This window comes from Platalea leucorodia (genome assembly GCF_965183815.1).
Source record: "Platalea leucorodia genome assembly, chromosome: 3".
NCBI classification, from domain to species: domain Eukaryota; kingdom Metazoa; phylum Chordata; class Aves; order Pelecaniformes; family Threskiornithidae; genus Platalea; species Platalea leucorodia.
This window is the reverse complement of record NC_138825.1, coordinates 51,758,694-51,775,626: the sequence shown is the minus strand read 5'-3', so window position 1 is coordinate 51,775,626 and position 16,933 is coordinate 51,758,694. Positions and strand designations below refer to the sequence as shown.

The window sequence follows — 16,933 nt, the reverse complement described above, 5'->3', positions numbered from 1 at the left end:
TACATATATATGGCAAACACAATGTTTTCCAGAAATGTTGCCTATGAAACCTAAAGTGAATACGTAACAAGCCTCAGGTTTTTTTCTGAAGGAAATGCTATGGCACGGGTAGATAAAGAAGAGTTTCTGCAGATGTGGGTGGCCAGCCAGCAGTGTGCTGTCCAGATCGAGCCTACCAGAACAGCACGGAAGGGTGAAAAACAGTGTTTTCCGCAGGCTCCTTAGCAGTAGGCAGGGAGCAAATGAATAGTGGGCCTCAGGGCCTTTCTTGAAGGAAGGTGCCATTATGGGACTGGACCTACACCTGGCACCCGATCAGTCCCACCACAGGGAAGTTCTGTGCATGTCTGGTCACCAACCAGAACTTGTTTGTTTCCATGATGTGATGCACATTGTTGGCCTACTGGTGAGCATGTCTGGTCATGTTAGTGGTGAGGGAGGGTGGTTTGTAGTTTCTGTAAGAGCTCATAGGACTTAATGAGGAGGAAATTAGGACTGCCGCTGCCATAGACTACCAGATGTTAAATTTAAAAACCTGTTTTCACCTGAAACCAGTATCTCCCAACATAGAGGTCACATAGCTATCTAATGTATGAAAATAGTACTTACCCCGTTCTTTAACCTCAGGTATTTAGTGTAGTGTTCTAAACCAATAAACACTTGATGATATTTTAGAGACAGAAATACATCTTGTTAAATTTTGAATTAATTTTGTTTACTTGCTTTTATAGAAGTAATCTTTTTTTTTTTTCCCCCCAGTTTAACTTTGTTGGAAGAATCCTTGGGCCCAGAGGACTAACAGCTAAACAGCTTGAGGCAGAAACAGGATGCAAGATAATGGTCCGAGGGAAGGGCTCAATGAGGGACAAAAAGAAGGTAAGCTCTTGAAAGGTAGTGTAGTTTCAGATGCATAGTTTTACTTCCTAACAGAGAGTAAGCTCATGTCTCTCTTATTTGCTCTGTTCCTACTATATGCTTTTTCATTATCTGGTGTTTTTTACAGACTTAGTAAATAACACAGCTGACCCTGAAGAAGTTAAATGTGCATGCTCCATAATGGTGCAATTGGGAGTCTAACTAGCAATTATAAAGTATTCTTCAGTAATAACTAACTTCTAATTGTGTCATGGTTCACAAGGCAAAAGTAAAAATTGAAGTTAAATGTATTTTTCAAAGGAAGAGCTGTTAACCTTAAAGGTGTTCTTAATAACTTTCTTGTCTTGAAATACTGAAGTAGTGATTTGTGCAAGTAGTGTGGACTGGAAAAAGTATTTAATGTGTTTCTTGCAGTGAATTCTGTCTGAGTGAACCAAGAAGCACTATGTTTCTGAATTTGTTTTGTGTTCAGGTGGAGTTGCAATGTAATTAGGGCTCTTCTTGCCCTGTCCTGTAATATGCATGCTCTGCCTATGTAAATAGGGAAACTACATTTTTCAGTATAGAGCCATCCTGAATGTCAAGTTGCTCTGGTGGTAACTCCTGGAAGTAAGTTATTTTTGCAGGTTTGTTTTCTAGCTATTTTCCTCCACCTCTGGTTAATACTGCTGAAGTTGCACCAGCATCTCCACTGTAGTTTTGAAATGTGCACTTAACACTACTCTTTTCCTCTTTTTTCCGCATAAGTATTATTTCTTTTGGTTCTTTCTTGAGAAAACCTCTTTTCCTTAACTGATCAGCCACATAATACATTCTGTTGATACATATGTAACACGTAACAATTAAAATAGAAAGCTAATGTCTACCCAGTTAAAAATCTCAGACTTCTCAGAGGTTATGACTCTGTTGCTTTCAAACTTCATTTGATGCCTCTTGTTTTCATAATCTGCTATAATACTGTCACCACCCTTTCTCTTACTCTAGCTGTAGCTATTTTGGATGTTTAGATTGCCAGCTTTTGAGCAAAGATCTTTTCTAACCTATGAGAGTTTTTGGTTGTCTAGGTTCTGTAGAAGTAAGAGGGTGATATTGTTTTAAATGGTTGATTTATGAAGGTTTCTTTTTTAAAAACATTATAGTTTGTCTTAAATTCCTTCTGCCTCTTAGCTGAGGGGTCATTTAACATAGAAACAAGTCCTACTGTTGCAGGGTTTTAAACTGTAAATGGGTAAATAGAACTTGTAGAGTTGATATTTTTGTACAGGATTTTGAAATACAGATTTCCTATAACTGGGGGGTGGTAGGAGACATTAAAATTTCTGAGTATTAAAATTTTAGCATGCTTCACCCAACATACCAAATTGTGTAGGTGTAGATGCTATATTTTGAAGCAAACTGTATGGTTGCCAATATGTGAACAATCTTAATTACATAGCTTTGTTTGTGACTATTACTAGTAGTCAAATTTTTACATGTTCTATTGTGTTGTTAAAAAAAAAAAAAAGAGAGATAGATATCCTGGGGCAGGAGATTTAGTGAAAATATTGCCTCCCTTTAAGAGTTTGAAAACCAGGTGAGGTTTGCATAAGAAAAGACTATTAGATCAACTCCTGAATGCTACCACTTTTTGGCTGGTAGATTAATTAGATGTTAAGACTTCTGATTACATGTGTAACAAAGTAAATCTTCACTATGTGGAATATACTAACATTTAGTTTGCAACAAATGAATTCTTAAGCTATCAATTCCAAAGAGAAGTACTGATACCTTAAAAAAAATGAGTACTTAAAATTTCATTCAGCTTTTTTCCTATTTAAACATAGTTTTTAAAAGACATTGTATTTTTATCAATAATACAATTCTTACCTTCATTTATGGGCAGAATTTAAGTTTATTGCTGCTTCCTCTTTGTTTTAGGAATGGTAATTCTAGGTTGAGGTAGTTCATCAGGAATTAGGTTATGTAACTTTTCTGACTAAAAATGTTAGTTCTGGTTCACTTATGTTCATAGATATCATAAGCTAAAACATTTAGGAGCCTATTCTTCAGCAAGCTTATAAGTATAGATTGAGGTCCCAAGCTTAACGGTCCAGAAATAACATCTCACTGTTAGTAGTGAGCGTATGTATATTTAAGGTAGTCATTAACAATGACACATCCTTAAAAGTTTTGCAGATGGCTTTGCTGTGTGGAAAAGCACGCTTAGTTGTGTTAGCAATAGCCATACTTGCAAACAGCTACAGTACTGTAAAAAGAAAGAAAAAAACCCTGCATCTGAGCCCTTATTTTTTTCTTCTGAAGAGACCCATTCCTCTGTAAATGTTTCATTTGCAGACCCTTTTGTAGAAAGCACTTAGTAGAGTAAAGATTACTTCAGATTTCTGGAAACTGCTGTGTGTTTCTTGGCCCACATGTCAATCCCCCCCACTCCATCTCTTCCCTGTCCTTCCTGTTCATACCAGCCTGAACAGAAACCAAAGTGGATCAGTGAATTCCATATCTGGTATGGTAGCCATTTTTGTAGGGTGTGACTAACAGTGGATTTTTGTTGGAGCTGTACAGCCTTCGTTTTTTGAATGCTTTTTATATTAGGTCCCACTGAAGATATGTCCAGCAACCAAAGACGTTCTGTTTCTATGCTATCAGCAGGGCAGACACTTACGCGCCACCAGCAAGTGTAATACATGTGCATGCACCATGTCCTTTGTTACTCTCAGCTGCCTGCTAGGATAAGCACATTCTCTGCAATGTTGTTGGTCACCACCACCTGTTCTGACCTATCCGTCCAACGTTCATGTAGGTCTTGGGAGTTTGTGAAAGGTCTGTTACAGAATCACAGAATGATGGAGGTTGGAAGAGACCTCTGGAGGTTCTCTTGTCTAACACCCCTCCTCAACACCTCTTGTCTAACACCGCTAGGGTCACCTAGAACAGGTTGCCTAGGGCTGTGTCCAGATGGCTGTTATGTTTAGTGCCCATGACTTCCCCGCACTGTGCTTCAGAACCTGTCCTCTCCTGTGGGGAGTCATCTCTCTAGATAGCTTGGGCAGGTTTGCTGTCTGGGGAAGTGGTATCTTTGGACTGATTTCCCTCACTCTCCCCAAAGGTTTTTTGGTTCTTTTGTTTGTTTGTTTGTTTTGTTGGTTTGGGGGCGTGGGGGTGGTAGCTGTTCAAAGGAGAATAGGCAGTGTGAGTTTCAGGAGTTTTGTCTTTGAGGAAAAGCATAGAGGAGCTGAGACCTTCTGCATATGAGTCACCTGTTTTGAAGTTTAGTAAGAAAAGGAAAGCTGTCTTCAACAAGGAACAAGTTCTGTATGGCAAATCAGCTAGAACTTTGTACACATGAAAAGCCACACACTGATCCAGTCAGTGCTTTAATGCCTATTCCCTCTTCAAAGTTGTCCGTTTTCTGATATTTTTGGAGCACGGACTACTTTACCATTGATGATTTCATGAGATAATACTGCAGTTAGTGTTGAATATTGGATAGTTTAATATATTTGAATGATATAATAGTAAAATATATTTGAATACCAAATAGTATAATATTAGTTTTAAACCAGTGTTGAGTACCAAGTAATTTTCGTGATAAAACCTATTTTCATGCCATCCGTTCCTGATCTTTCTATAGCTCTTTTGCTCTCCTGAGGTAATTGGTATTAGTTAGTAGTTTATCTTTTTCAGACTGGACTTTTTGTTGCTATACCATTGTTGCTGCAGTAGGGAGAATTTCATAATCATTGATTATAATGCAGTTCGTGATGCATCCCAATAAGATGTTTCTTCTAAAAATAAAGATTTGGAAGCTGTATTCAAGACATGATGATCACAAACACTCAAGTAAGAACAAGTGACATTTATCAGTTTGAGGAATAAGTACACTTCTTGCTACTGGCTCTTGCCTCTTTTCCTGGTGAATTATACTTACAGATGAACTCCGTAGTCTTGCAGTGCAAGATGACCAACTCCCTCGGCAGTCAGTGCCTTTTAATGATAACCACCTTTTGTTTTGTTTTCTCAAGGGGCTTCTCTCTTTGCAGGTTCTACTTCAAAATGCTAATGCACTTCAAAGTGTAAAATACAGAAGTAATAGTATTCTCTCATGGAAGGTTAGGTTACGCTAATTGTTTTTTAAAACCCTTTCCTTTCATCTAGGGTCAACATTATTTAGAAAAGTGAGTTTTCAAGATTTTTCCAGTTTTTGACTGAATTGCTTTGAAATTTGGAGGAGATAAGAAATGCAGGTTAATTTGTATGTGTATTTTGTAAGTATATTTCATATCTGCAAACCTGATTGCCCAGTGCTAGTTATAAAAGAAAACTTATTGTAGGTGGGAAGGAGTTAATTACTAAGCCAGTGTCAATCTGTAATGTGACAGCTACATCGTACTAAATACCATCTCCTAGAGTAAACTGTCCATCTACTTTTCTCTTCCTACCTTGCTAGTGGTTGCAGAATCCAAGAGAAAATACAAAGACTGACATGCCAGAAAATAAACCATCTGGATTTGCTCTGTAGAAAATTTTAGTCTCCTGTGTAAGCCTATGAACAGAAGTAATGAATTAGAAATCTTTGTCACATGGCCAAATCACTTGAACTAGCATCAAATCTTGAAACTTGCTGACAGATTTCCCCCAGAAAGCAAGGGAAATTCTCAAATTGTTTGTATCTGAGGCTCAGCTGGTAATCAGAACATATCTTTAGGCAGCTTTAGACAAATTTAAAATCAAAACCTTAATTACTGAGAATATTGTGATTAGAGCTTGTAGGTACTTGGAGATTATTGGGGAGGGGAGAGGGATTGCAGGCATTCATCAAAAGCTAATGAATGTGTAACTTTATTAAGACGAAGGCATTTTTTGCTTAGTCTGAATGCACCTCTTGTTAGGTAGTGAGGAAAACTAGCAAATTGTCACACTAATCAAAGAATACTGCTTAATAAAAGGGAAGACTGTCCAATGATGGATAAGCAAAACATTGGTTTTTGTCATCTCCCTTGTCTTACATGAATTCCATAAAACAGACATTGATGCACCCACAGGGAGGCAGCTCCGTGCTCTTGAATGCATTGACTGCCATTGTCTCACTTAGAGGAGTATGCAGCCTTATGGCATCAGGCTGCTGGCTTGTTGCACTCTTGGTCAACTACGTTGTTTTTTCCCATTTCTTCCTACTTTTAGTCAAGAATCTCTTCTAGAACTGCGTGTGAGGAGAGGGCATAATTCATTTTTACTTTAGGAGGAAGCATCTCATTATGATACACAGAATTTCTTTTTTTACAGTTATTTCAAAGAGGCAGGCAGCTATGCGGTTCTAAATTTGAAGAACTCAATGCCTTCATCCACTGCGACGGCTTCAAATGTGTTGCACTTTGCTCCATATTAGATCGTTTGAACTGATTTGTGGTTCCTGACCTACAGCTTACTTGTTCCTACATCACTGTTCACCTTGCAAGCAGAAATTACGTAAGGTTTCACAAAAACACAAGCTCTCTGTCAGTACCAATCTTGACCTTTGGCTGGTGCAGAGCTGTCACAGTAAATAGATAATTCCATTTCTCTGGACTATCCAGGGTGGGTTTTTTTGGTTTTGTGTGTTGTGTTTTTTTTTTTTTTTTTTTTTTTTTTTTAATAGTAAGGCCAAAAAGGAGTTAAAAAGTTATCCTTGGTACTTACGCAAAGCTTGAGGAGAAAATTAGAGTGGACAAATTTAACTGTCCTGTGATCGAGATATTTTACTACATTTACATGCTGTATACAATAGCAGTATTAAATATCTGTAATATTTTAATACCATCAGATACACTTTAATTTCCAATGGAAAGTCTTAACAAACATTCAATTTAGCTTATAAAGTGAAGTTACTGACATAAAATAATACGTACTTTGTAGTGCATCTTGTTAAACAAGCCCTATTATTGGTACCCTAATTATAGGATGCTTAACTTCTACATTGTGTGAAAAGTACTATGTGTCAAAAAATAATAAAGCTATGGTGCTGACACATATGTTGAAGTGGAATATATTTAGCATATGGTAGCAAATGGTAAAGTTGTTCTGTGTTGCAGAATGAAAGGTTGACCAGCCATCGTTATTCTTGTGTTCTGGAAATAAATTGCATGGCTCAGGCCTGTTGCCTCTAAAATCTACCTCTACACACAAGCATGCTGCTGCTGTTTGACAATTTTGTGTATCTGTGTTGAGAAATCATGGCCACAGTTTGGAATGGCAATTTAAAAAAACTGTGTAACTAGTTGCAAAGGCGGGTTTTTGAGTATTTGTCAGTACCATTAAGGACAACACAAAAAAGAAGATTCTTTAAGTGATTGAGGACATTGGCATGTGAACGTGAAAAGCAATTCCATATATATAATACATCACCAGAATGACTGTCCTTTTATTTAAAAAAAAAAAAAAAAAAAAAAATCCATTTCTGAAAATGCCAGTGGGGTTTCTGGAGGTCAGATGCTTACTTTTATGTTTAGAACTATAAATATCAGAATCCCTTGCCAATATTTATCATTAAGGGTACTATTTGTTAAAATTAATTGACTTCTACGGAAACTGGCTGGCTGAGGTAGTGTGGAGTGGCAGTTCAGCATGTTGGCTATCATGGATTGTGCTTTGTTAGCTTCTGTTGCACATGAAAGCTGCAACTTGTCTATATAGAAGACTTCCAAACTGATGGTTACATTCACTTCTAATTGCTATCAACTTCTGTGACTATACATTAAAAGTAATTGTATGAGCAGGCTGCTCAGCTAAGATTGAGGTATTACCTATACAGCATGTTCCTGAATCTACTGCATTCAGGTTATAAACTTTTAATAGAAAATTAGTTAAGGCATTCAGAATGCAGTATTTAAGATACTACCCTGGGAACAATTAACTTCAGTGTTTAGCATCTTCTACAGTGACATTTCCTCTAAACACACTTTCTTAAAAGTATGCATGTCTGCATTATATTTTATTTCTCAAACTGATTCATCAAGCTTGGGAGGCTTTCTTCATACTTAATTTTTGACCACTATAATAATAATAATAATTGGCCATTTATTCTTAAACTAAACAAAAAGTTGTATTCATATAAAGGTACTACTGAACTTACATATTCAACATATCACAACTGCCATTTTAATAAACAGTGAGGAATGCACCATACATATTAATTTGTATGAGAATTTGTACGTAGCTGTGTGGTGAATAAAAATCCTTTAGCTTAGAATCCAGGCCTGTTTAAGAATATACTTGGTGCTCGATACCACTTTGCCTTCCTAGAGGTTCATTGTGAAACATAAGATGTAATGAAAATAATTTTGGTTGCTTGTAAGCTAGTGGTTTTTTTCAGTAGTGAGTACTTCAAAAATAGGCTTTTCTATTTGAGTTTTAAAACCTTTATTGCATTCGTAACCACTTATTTTGAATGCAGGAGTTGTAAAGCTGGATTTTATTATTATTTTTTATTAAAGAATTGCTGAAGCATGGCCTTTTTTCCCTTTTCACCCACAAAACAGTAGTCTCTTGTGTTTATATCCCTGGTAGTCTGGGAGCAGTGACCCTCTGAAGAGATAAGAGTTTAGACTATTAGCTGATAGTATAAAAAAGAAAAAAGTCATTGCAGAAAAAAAAATCCTCTTAGCAAGTTACTGATTTAATTACATAATTAAATGGTAAAGGCTGACTAGTAGAAACTATACTTCAGGAAATTCAAAAGGCAGCAATGTTGAAGGTAACAGATGTTATTTTTTGAATTACCTCTGACTGAAGGCTGATTTCTTTTAAGCATGTTTATGGGGGTTTTGTATTCCAGAGTCTTCAGAGTATCATTTTTGAAATCTTACCTGCATACATCTTTTCTTTAAGTAAAAAATGTTCGGGTCACATTGACAGTAGCTAAGAATACAGTGTAGGCACAGTTAGCTTAGTTATGTATGGGAATGTGAATTTTACAAGAGGAGAATGTTTTCCTGAAGTTTTATATAACATTTGACAGACACTTCTTATTTGAAGTAATTTATTGCAAAAAGTCTTTTCACTTAACAGTCTGAGGAACACACTTACTTTCAAGAGCAGAATGATTTTATTTGGACAGAAAAAATTAAGTGCCTGAGGGCCTTAAGAATTATTGCAAAGCAATATTAGTCTTTCAGAAAATATTACTGATATGTATCCGAAACAATGCATCTTTTGGATAGGTTTATTTCGTACATACCTTTGCTTTTTATTGGCTACATACTGAATATATCCAGTTTATATTGGATATATTTCTGCATGTGCTTAATACAAAGTTGCAGCTTTGAGCAGATTTTAATATTGACGCATATTTTCCTATGTAACGTGAAAAGTAGCTGAAGCCTTTGACTGTGATTAACTTTGATATCAAAACTTGATTATATGTCATTTTGTTCTGAGAGCAGTTAAATTGGTAAATAGTTAACTGGTTATTTAGCTAATTAGATACGGAAATAGCGGACTTAATGGAATTAAAGAAGTATGTTGTTAAAGACAGTGGAAGCTGTAGACTAGAGGGGTGTAATCAAAGCCACACTAGTAGAAACCAATTTGTATTATACTTTACTTTCTTTTTATTTGTTTTTCTGTCAGTGCCCTGTGAGCAAAAAAAACCTTATGATGAAGAGGCAAGAGAATCTAGATTGTCTTGAAATTGGAGAAAAGTAGCACGAAGTGTAGTGGAAAAAGTCTGTGTCAAGGGAATCCTGAATCATTGCCTGAACATCTGTGTATAAACAAGTCTCTCTTATAAATTAAAATTCTATGTCTATTGAACGGTAATTGACTCATCTTAATCTGTACCATAGTAGAAACTGTCTTTCTGCAAAATTACTCCTAAGCTTTTCTTAGGTGGGAAGCACAGAGAGTGTTAATTGTGGCTACAGCTCACAGCTGTTTGTATCTGGCATTTGAATAGAAGTTTTGCAAGACTTGGGGGACAATTCATACTGAATTTTTTTGAGGTATTGACAAAATTGTCTGCAAACATCTATCTACATTTTGCTTTGTCTAGCAGAGTGGTGAAAGAAGTGAATGCTTTAAATAATGAAAATCTACTGTAATCTGAAAGTTTTCCCATACTTAGTCAGCAGAAAAAGATGAGAGACAAGTTACTGAACTAGGCGAGACTGTTTTAGCAGAGTATGAGCATTCTTATGTAGTCATATGATTTCTTAAAACTTTAATCTTCTCTTGCAGGAGTAATAATGTTGAGCGTTATCTAACAATACTAAAACGAGGGAGTTGATTCTTGTGAGATTCCACAAATGATAGATTCAGTGATATTTCCCTATCTTCGTGATGCGCTGTGAAGGACAACTAGTGGTTTTGCAGACTTCACCACTGCTCTCATTTATCAGCACCGCAAAACTCTTTCTGGATTCTAGATTTTTGTAGTCTATAACCTTAACCTATTGGGCTGTCCTTCAGTGGATGATTTCGTGTTTGGTATATGGCTGACTTTCTTTGAACTTTCTTAAGAATTAATGTTGTCGTATTATAAGCTTGCTTACCAGAAATAATTTGTGTTCAGGGTTGTGTTTTGAATGTGTTTGGTGAGTACCATGAAACCATACTTGGATTTCTGTGTGGGAAAGACAGTACTTAGTCTTGAGGCTCACGGGACTTTCCCTGTCCTCCATGAAGACTGAGTCTACTTAAATGTGGGAATGGAGGCAGAACCTGTTGATTCAGGGAAGAAAGCAACATGCCTGTGTGTTTCCCAAGTAGGTATCAGTTCTTGACAGCTCTTGATTCTTCATGATCTTCTGGGGGGCTGCTGGCAGGCAGAATACAGGTGGTTGTTTACCATCCTAGATAGGACTCCTTAGGGTCAGATTTAGCAACTTTATTGAGACTGATAGGCTCTTTTGCGTGAACCGAAAGAGTATGCACAAAATAAGGTACTGTTATTGCTTAAACTAAATTCTTAAATTACTAACTGAACATTTAGAAGAAAGAGATATTTGACCTTCTGCTACTTTATTGTTTTCCACATAGAGACAAATAATCTGTAGTGTTCCATTGCAGCAGGATAACTGGATTCCTCTTCAACTTGGAAAAGTCAACTGTATGATAAAAATCACAAATCATAATTCCTAAAATGTCGGAGTGGTTTGCCATTTAAACTTGTTTTTAGATGGTGACATTTTTCCACTTTTCTCAGCTCTGCTGGTTCTATTAGCCTTTGTCTTGCCTAGACTTGGATTAAAACAGACTTCGCTAATCACAGGTTACCCTTTTGCTAGGTATGGCCTACAGTACAGTATATTAAGGATATGAATGAAATTCAAGTAGCTGTGTAGATGTTAATAGGTATGCAGTGGGACAGTAACCTTACTTTACAGTTTATCCAACTATAGTTGCAAGATTTTATTGTTGGTCTTTACACTTTTCAGATATAGGGAGGGATTTATTGACAGACAGTTGCACATTTTTATTAGCCTTTTCTGAGAACAATTAGCAGCTTCTGTCTGCTAATCATTCACATTTTTCACATACTTTTGGGCAGTAAATGGGGAAGGTTTTAATGAATGTAAGACTCACTGAAGTGCATGCATACTGTGAAGATATCTTAAAAAACCCCATGTGTTTAAAACTCATAATTCAGTTTGAAGTATGTGTTGAGTACCTGCATGAAAGGATGGAAACATTCAAATGTTTGTTAAGGCCAGGTACACAAATGTTAAAGAAAACTTGTTACTCTTACAGTAGTAGGACACTTAACTTAGCAATGGCTGGTACTAAACTTGCTTGGAGAGTGTTTAACTTAATAGAATCTGACATTCCGTGTAAATTCTCTGATTTGATTAAGTGCCACAAACTCGCTATGGAACACACACAACACACAGTATTCGTGCTTTCTTGATGAATTTGTTATTGTGAGTGACTCTTGAATGTAACTTGGATCATAAGTCAATTCAGTACTATATTCCTACAAGACAACAAAAATCTTGTCCTCTAACCTTAATAGCCTGAAATGAAGAAAACATTAGTTTGGTTTTGGGTGTTGGAAGTAAAATCTGCGAAACAGTGGCTTTGTTCAGGCAATAGCTTGTGTGTGCCTGACAGAATGGAATAACTGGCAGCTGAAGTAACAGGAAGACTCTGGCTGTAAGAAAACAATGCGAATATCAAATTCTTGGTTGGTTTCATTAGAAGATGTTATAGAATTTTGTAGAAAACTTGATGAGAATGGGTGGAATCAGTACAGGGAGGAGGTATCTAGTTGGCACAAAAATGTCATGAAATTGCCACAGAGTTGCTGGGAAGCACCAGGATGTTTCATGTGTGAAGAACTAATATTTCTGGGGAATGAACATATGCACAATAGTGTAGAGAGCAATTCAAAATAATTTACGGAGCAGTTACATTCTCATAGGCAGAGCTATTGGAGCTTTTTCCTTCTTGAGTCTTTGTAGGATCGTGAATTTCTTTCTCTTAATGTTTCTGTTCCTTTTGTTTTCAACTAAGTCAATTTTTTTTTTTTTGGTCCTTTTTCACAAACTTCTCCCTTGTTTCATAAGTTATATTCTTTTTTCCTTGCTTTGACATACAGTTCCTCTTAGTTCTCTAGGGAGATCTTCTCTCGCTGTCTTTTTCCATCTTGGTCCTTGCTGACCTCCTCCTGAATGGTCATGTCCTCTATAAATCATTATAATAAAAGGAAGGTTAATTTCCATGGTGTGTCATTTATCCTCTGAAAATACAATGAGATGCTGTGAAAATGCACTAAACTGAGTTTGGTTTCTAGCAACACATATATTTGCATGAAGGTAGTGAATGATGTAAACACTGCAGTTAAAATAGTGTTGCAACTGTGGTACTTGAGTAATTCAAACAAGGAAGATAACATGAGGCACAAGAAAATCAATGACAGACTTCTCATGCTGTTAACTAATTAACAGTTAAAATCATTTAACATGCAAAAGACCATCTGAAAGGAAAGAAAAAATCCAACAGCAAAAATATTATTAAAAAATATTTCCTAAGAGTCAGGGTGATTGGTGAATTTGCACTATTTACTTGCCTCGAAGTTACTAGAACATGAACTCTGAATGTAGTAGCTTTTGAAGAGATGTGGAGAGCGTGAAGAGGTGTGGAGAATAGATACTAATGTTGCCCTTAGACTTGGCTAGACGTTTCTGTAGGTAATTTGTAGATGTGAGTTGAGGAATGAGTAAAAATGAAAGGTTAAGATTAATCAGTATCTCAACTAGAATTCTTGAAATCCCTTTTGATTCCTGACAGAAGTGAAATAGGCAATGTAATTATGAACCAAACTGTCCTGGCTTTTATGCATCATTTTGCAAGTATGCTAGTGTGTTGTGTTGTGGGTTTTTTTTTCATTTTTTTTTTTTTTCCCCCCATGCACAAATGGAAGGAATTTTTCTTCAAAAGCAAAGAACAGCCTGTTAATTGAATGCCTTCATCTGGCAAGTGGCCAGTGAGTGCATATAACCTAAACGTTTGGATATAATACCATGTAAATTATGATGATAATTTTTTCTGTTGTTAATAAGTCTGGTGCAGGTGTTACTTTTTTCTCAGTCTTTCCCTACTGTTCTGACCATGTGTTGTGGCACAAGGTTGGTATGACTTCCCAATGAGGATAACATTTCATGGAGGCAAAAAGGAATTGGATGTTCTGGTGTGGGGTTATTCAATTATTTGGAGGTTTTAATTTTTAAATTACTCTCCTTGAGTGTTGGTATTGTGGTGGGTTTTTTTTAACATTGTTGATAGCAATTTATCTTAAGAAAACTTCTTCCAGCTCAATAGCTGGCAAAATCAGACCCCAGTGTTATGAATGAGAAGCTGAAAACTGGCCTTTCTATTCTCCTGTCCTCTCTTGATATAGTCTGAGTGTTGTACATGTATCATCTCTGCAGTCTGGAGCTCTGAGAACAGTTCCCAAAATCCTGTCCAAAGCATGGACATGGTCTCGTAGTTCTCAGTATTTTTTCTGTTCTGGCTCTTGCATTTCAGCATGTCAAAATGCTGGTTCCTTTTCAATCTATAGGATCTTTAAACTCTGGATGACAGATCTTGATGTTTGGACCTAGATAAACTTTTTTTTTTTTTTTCCTTAGTAAGTGTGATCATGTGCCTTCATTTATTGGTCCTTAGTGTCTCTGCTGTGGTGGTACTTGGAAGTGTAAAGAAGTACTGACAGCACCTGGTCCATTCTGTGGGAAAGCTGCTGTTCACTTCAGCAATTGCGTGTTTGTCTTGAATAAGGAAGAAGCAGGTTTTTGAAAGATGGGACCCCAGCACATTAAATAGCAAATCTGTTACTTCTTCTGTACAGTTTGGAGTATTTTATATAAATGGTTATCTGGAATGTTTAGTCCTGCAGCCATAGAGCAACGGTTGCTGCTTCCCTGGTAATCGGATATTGCTAAAGGACTGGAATGCCAAACCACGTTTAGCCGATTGTCTGAATCTACCTGAAGTACCTGACTGATTTAATTGATCCACTTGATGAAATTATTTGGGAGCCGCTTAAGATGCGGTACTATTGATTTCAAATGCCCCACATATTTACAACCATATATATTCAAGGGAATTTCATTTTTGGATTGCTGGGGGTCTTGAGGGGTATTTTGTTTTAACTAGCTTGCTGAATTGACAAAACATACTGTAATATATAATTTGAAGAACTAAAAGACAGTAGTTGACAAATTTAAGATTTAGAATGAATTTTTATAGAGAAAAGTATAGGTTGTTTTGTGTTGATAATACATGTTGTACTGACTGTCCATCTAGTGAGTAAGTGAGCTTCAAATGACCAAGCAGTCTTTGAGGTGGCTTTGAAACAACCATTTATGTTTCAAGTTGACAGCACTGGAATTGAATGTTCACTTAAATTCTGACTGATAAAAAGACCTAGAACTTAAATCTTTTAACTCACACTGACTCATAACAGCATTATTCAGATATGGTCTTAAGATAAGCTGTGTTACAAGCCAAAGTAAGTGATAAATTTTATAGTTATTAATGCAGTTTGAAATACTGAAGCTAATCTGGAAATTAGTCAGTATGTGGTGAGGAGACAAGGATATTGCAATGCCAAAATTGGTTTTTGCAGCCTGACTAGTGGAATTTTTCAGTATTCAGACTTTTAAATGATAAGTTCAATTTAGCTTGAAATGCACCTTTTTGGAACAGTTAATTTGGTAGTGAAATTCACCTTGCCATATAAAAAAAACCAAAACCAAAACAAACAAACAAAAACCAAACAAAAACCCAAACAAACAAAAAACCAAACCAACATTTCTCCATTTCTAAGAAAAATCAGATACTTTGAATTTGCCATGTCTTATATATGCACTTGAAGAAATAAATGTTTTGAAGAGAAAAACACATTTCCTATTATGTGTTTTGGTTCTCTTAAGGAAGTCTGATTTTATTTAGTTACTGCAAGCTTCAGACCTATTATTTGCAGTGTAATTGAATATGTGTTTCATGACAGAGAACAAGAATCTACCAGGTGGAATAAAGTGTAAAGGTTTAAAATGAATCATTGGCCTATTGCTTGTGTTCCTATTAAACCCACTTTCAATTGGCTGTTTTTGCAAGTTGGAGTATTAAGTATAGTAAATTTGACTGGATAATGCTGTACCACCAATCTTGCCAGATGCAGAAACTGGGAAGAATTTGGCATTTTCAGTATGCGTTTCAGATCCTGGCCTTTCACAGTAGGAGATACAGGATTTTTCCAATGTCTTCCTTGGAGAACCACATAATAGATGGGGAGTGTTTGCAGGGGCACCACTGGGAAGGGAATATTTGGGTTCCCCTGTCAGCAGTATCATTCTTTGTGTCAGGCTGTAGTGGGTAGGAGCTCAAATACACAGGTTGCATTTGCTACTCAAGCAGTTGTTTATAGTGACCCTTGGGGAAGATGCAACAGAAGGGATATAAACGTTGCATGGGCGACAACAGCAAGCTGACAGGCAATGAGTTTTGCCTTACTGGCTGGTTAAATAAGGCTCCTTTATTGCCAGAGGAGGGAAAGATAAAATCAGGTTGAACGTATAAAGGGAAAAAAAATGAAGCAAATTTGAAGACCCTTAAAATGTCACATAATTTGTCACACACATTCATCTATTAGCTCATAAATGTCAGTTCTTGTAAAAAGGCTTTCCAGCTTTTCCTTGGATCTGAGTTTCCAGAACATTTCAGGGGCTACAGCTGGGCTTCAGAGTTAAACTGATTTTTTTTTTTCAGGTTTTTAAACAGACCTCTGAATCAGGTGTCTCTTGTAATTTTTGCTGCTCTCCTGACCTTGAAAAAGGATCTGTGCTCCTGGGAGAGACATCTTGAAGGGTAGTTGGCAATCATGGAATCAACTAGGAAAGCATTTTATTTACTTCAGTTACCTGGCTTGAAAGCTAAGCCTTAGGAAAGAACTGTTTCAGCTTCCTTTGTTAGTGTACATTTCCTTACAGCTGAGTCACTGAAAACACAGGCTTGCTTTTAGGGATCCTTTTCCCCCTCCTGTTAGTTTGGAGGTGATTTTGTCATAATTTAGAGAAACAACTGACCAACCCCTGCCCCCATCCCGTTTTGTTCTTGCTTCTTTAGAGTTTGCAAAAGCAAGCTTTCAAACTGTCAATGGCAGACCATAGTTCTGAGTAGTAATATTTTATAGACTAGTCCATCTCATATTGCAGTAGTTCTGCTTTTCCGGGCTCTTTAGAGCTGCTGCCAAACATCCTCTCCCACCATTTTAATCTGTGATCAGTGGATCTCTCAAACTGTGGGCTGCTTCTAGAGGCCCCATGAGATGTGTCACAGAGAACCAAGCTCACATGTGATCTAGGTGCATGAAATCGTAAGTCTGCACTTCCAATAGAACATATCTGTCGGCCCTCAAAAAAAAAGGGGGGGGGGTGGTTCGAAATGGTTATTCTTGCCAAAATTACGTGGTTTCATAGTGACTTTCTTTATATAAACATATTTTCAATATGCAATGAAAAAAATTATTGATATTCAATAATTCTGCATTTTTAGCTGTGAAATTTATTACCAACACAGTATC

The 16,933-nt window shown here is 36.6% G+C and overlaps 1 protein-coding gene across 8 annotated transcripts in view; it reads left to right on the top strand.

Moving 5' to 3' along the window:
• Positions 1 to 16,933, top strand: part of QKI (QKI, KH domain containing RNA binding) — a 163,356-nt gene that overhangs the window by 64,681 nt on the left and 81,742 nt on the right. For 7 of the 8 annotated variants that reach the window (XM_082305715.1, XM_082305713.1, XM_082305712.1 and 4 more), the window contains exon 3: positions 760 to 876. The exons of the other annotated variant lie outside the window; for it this stretch is intronic. In XM_082305715.1, the coding sequence (XP_082161841.1) occupies positions 760 to 876 (117 nt within the window). The remainder of the gene's footprint in view (positions 1 to 759; positions 877 to 16,933) is intronic. 8 annotated transcript variants of the gene reach the window in all.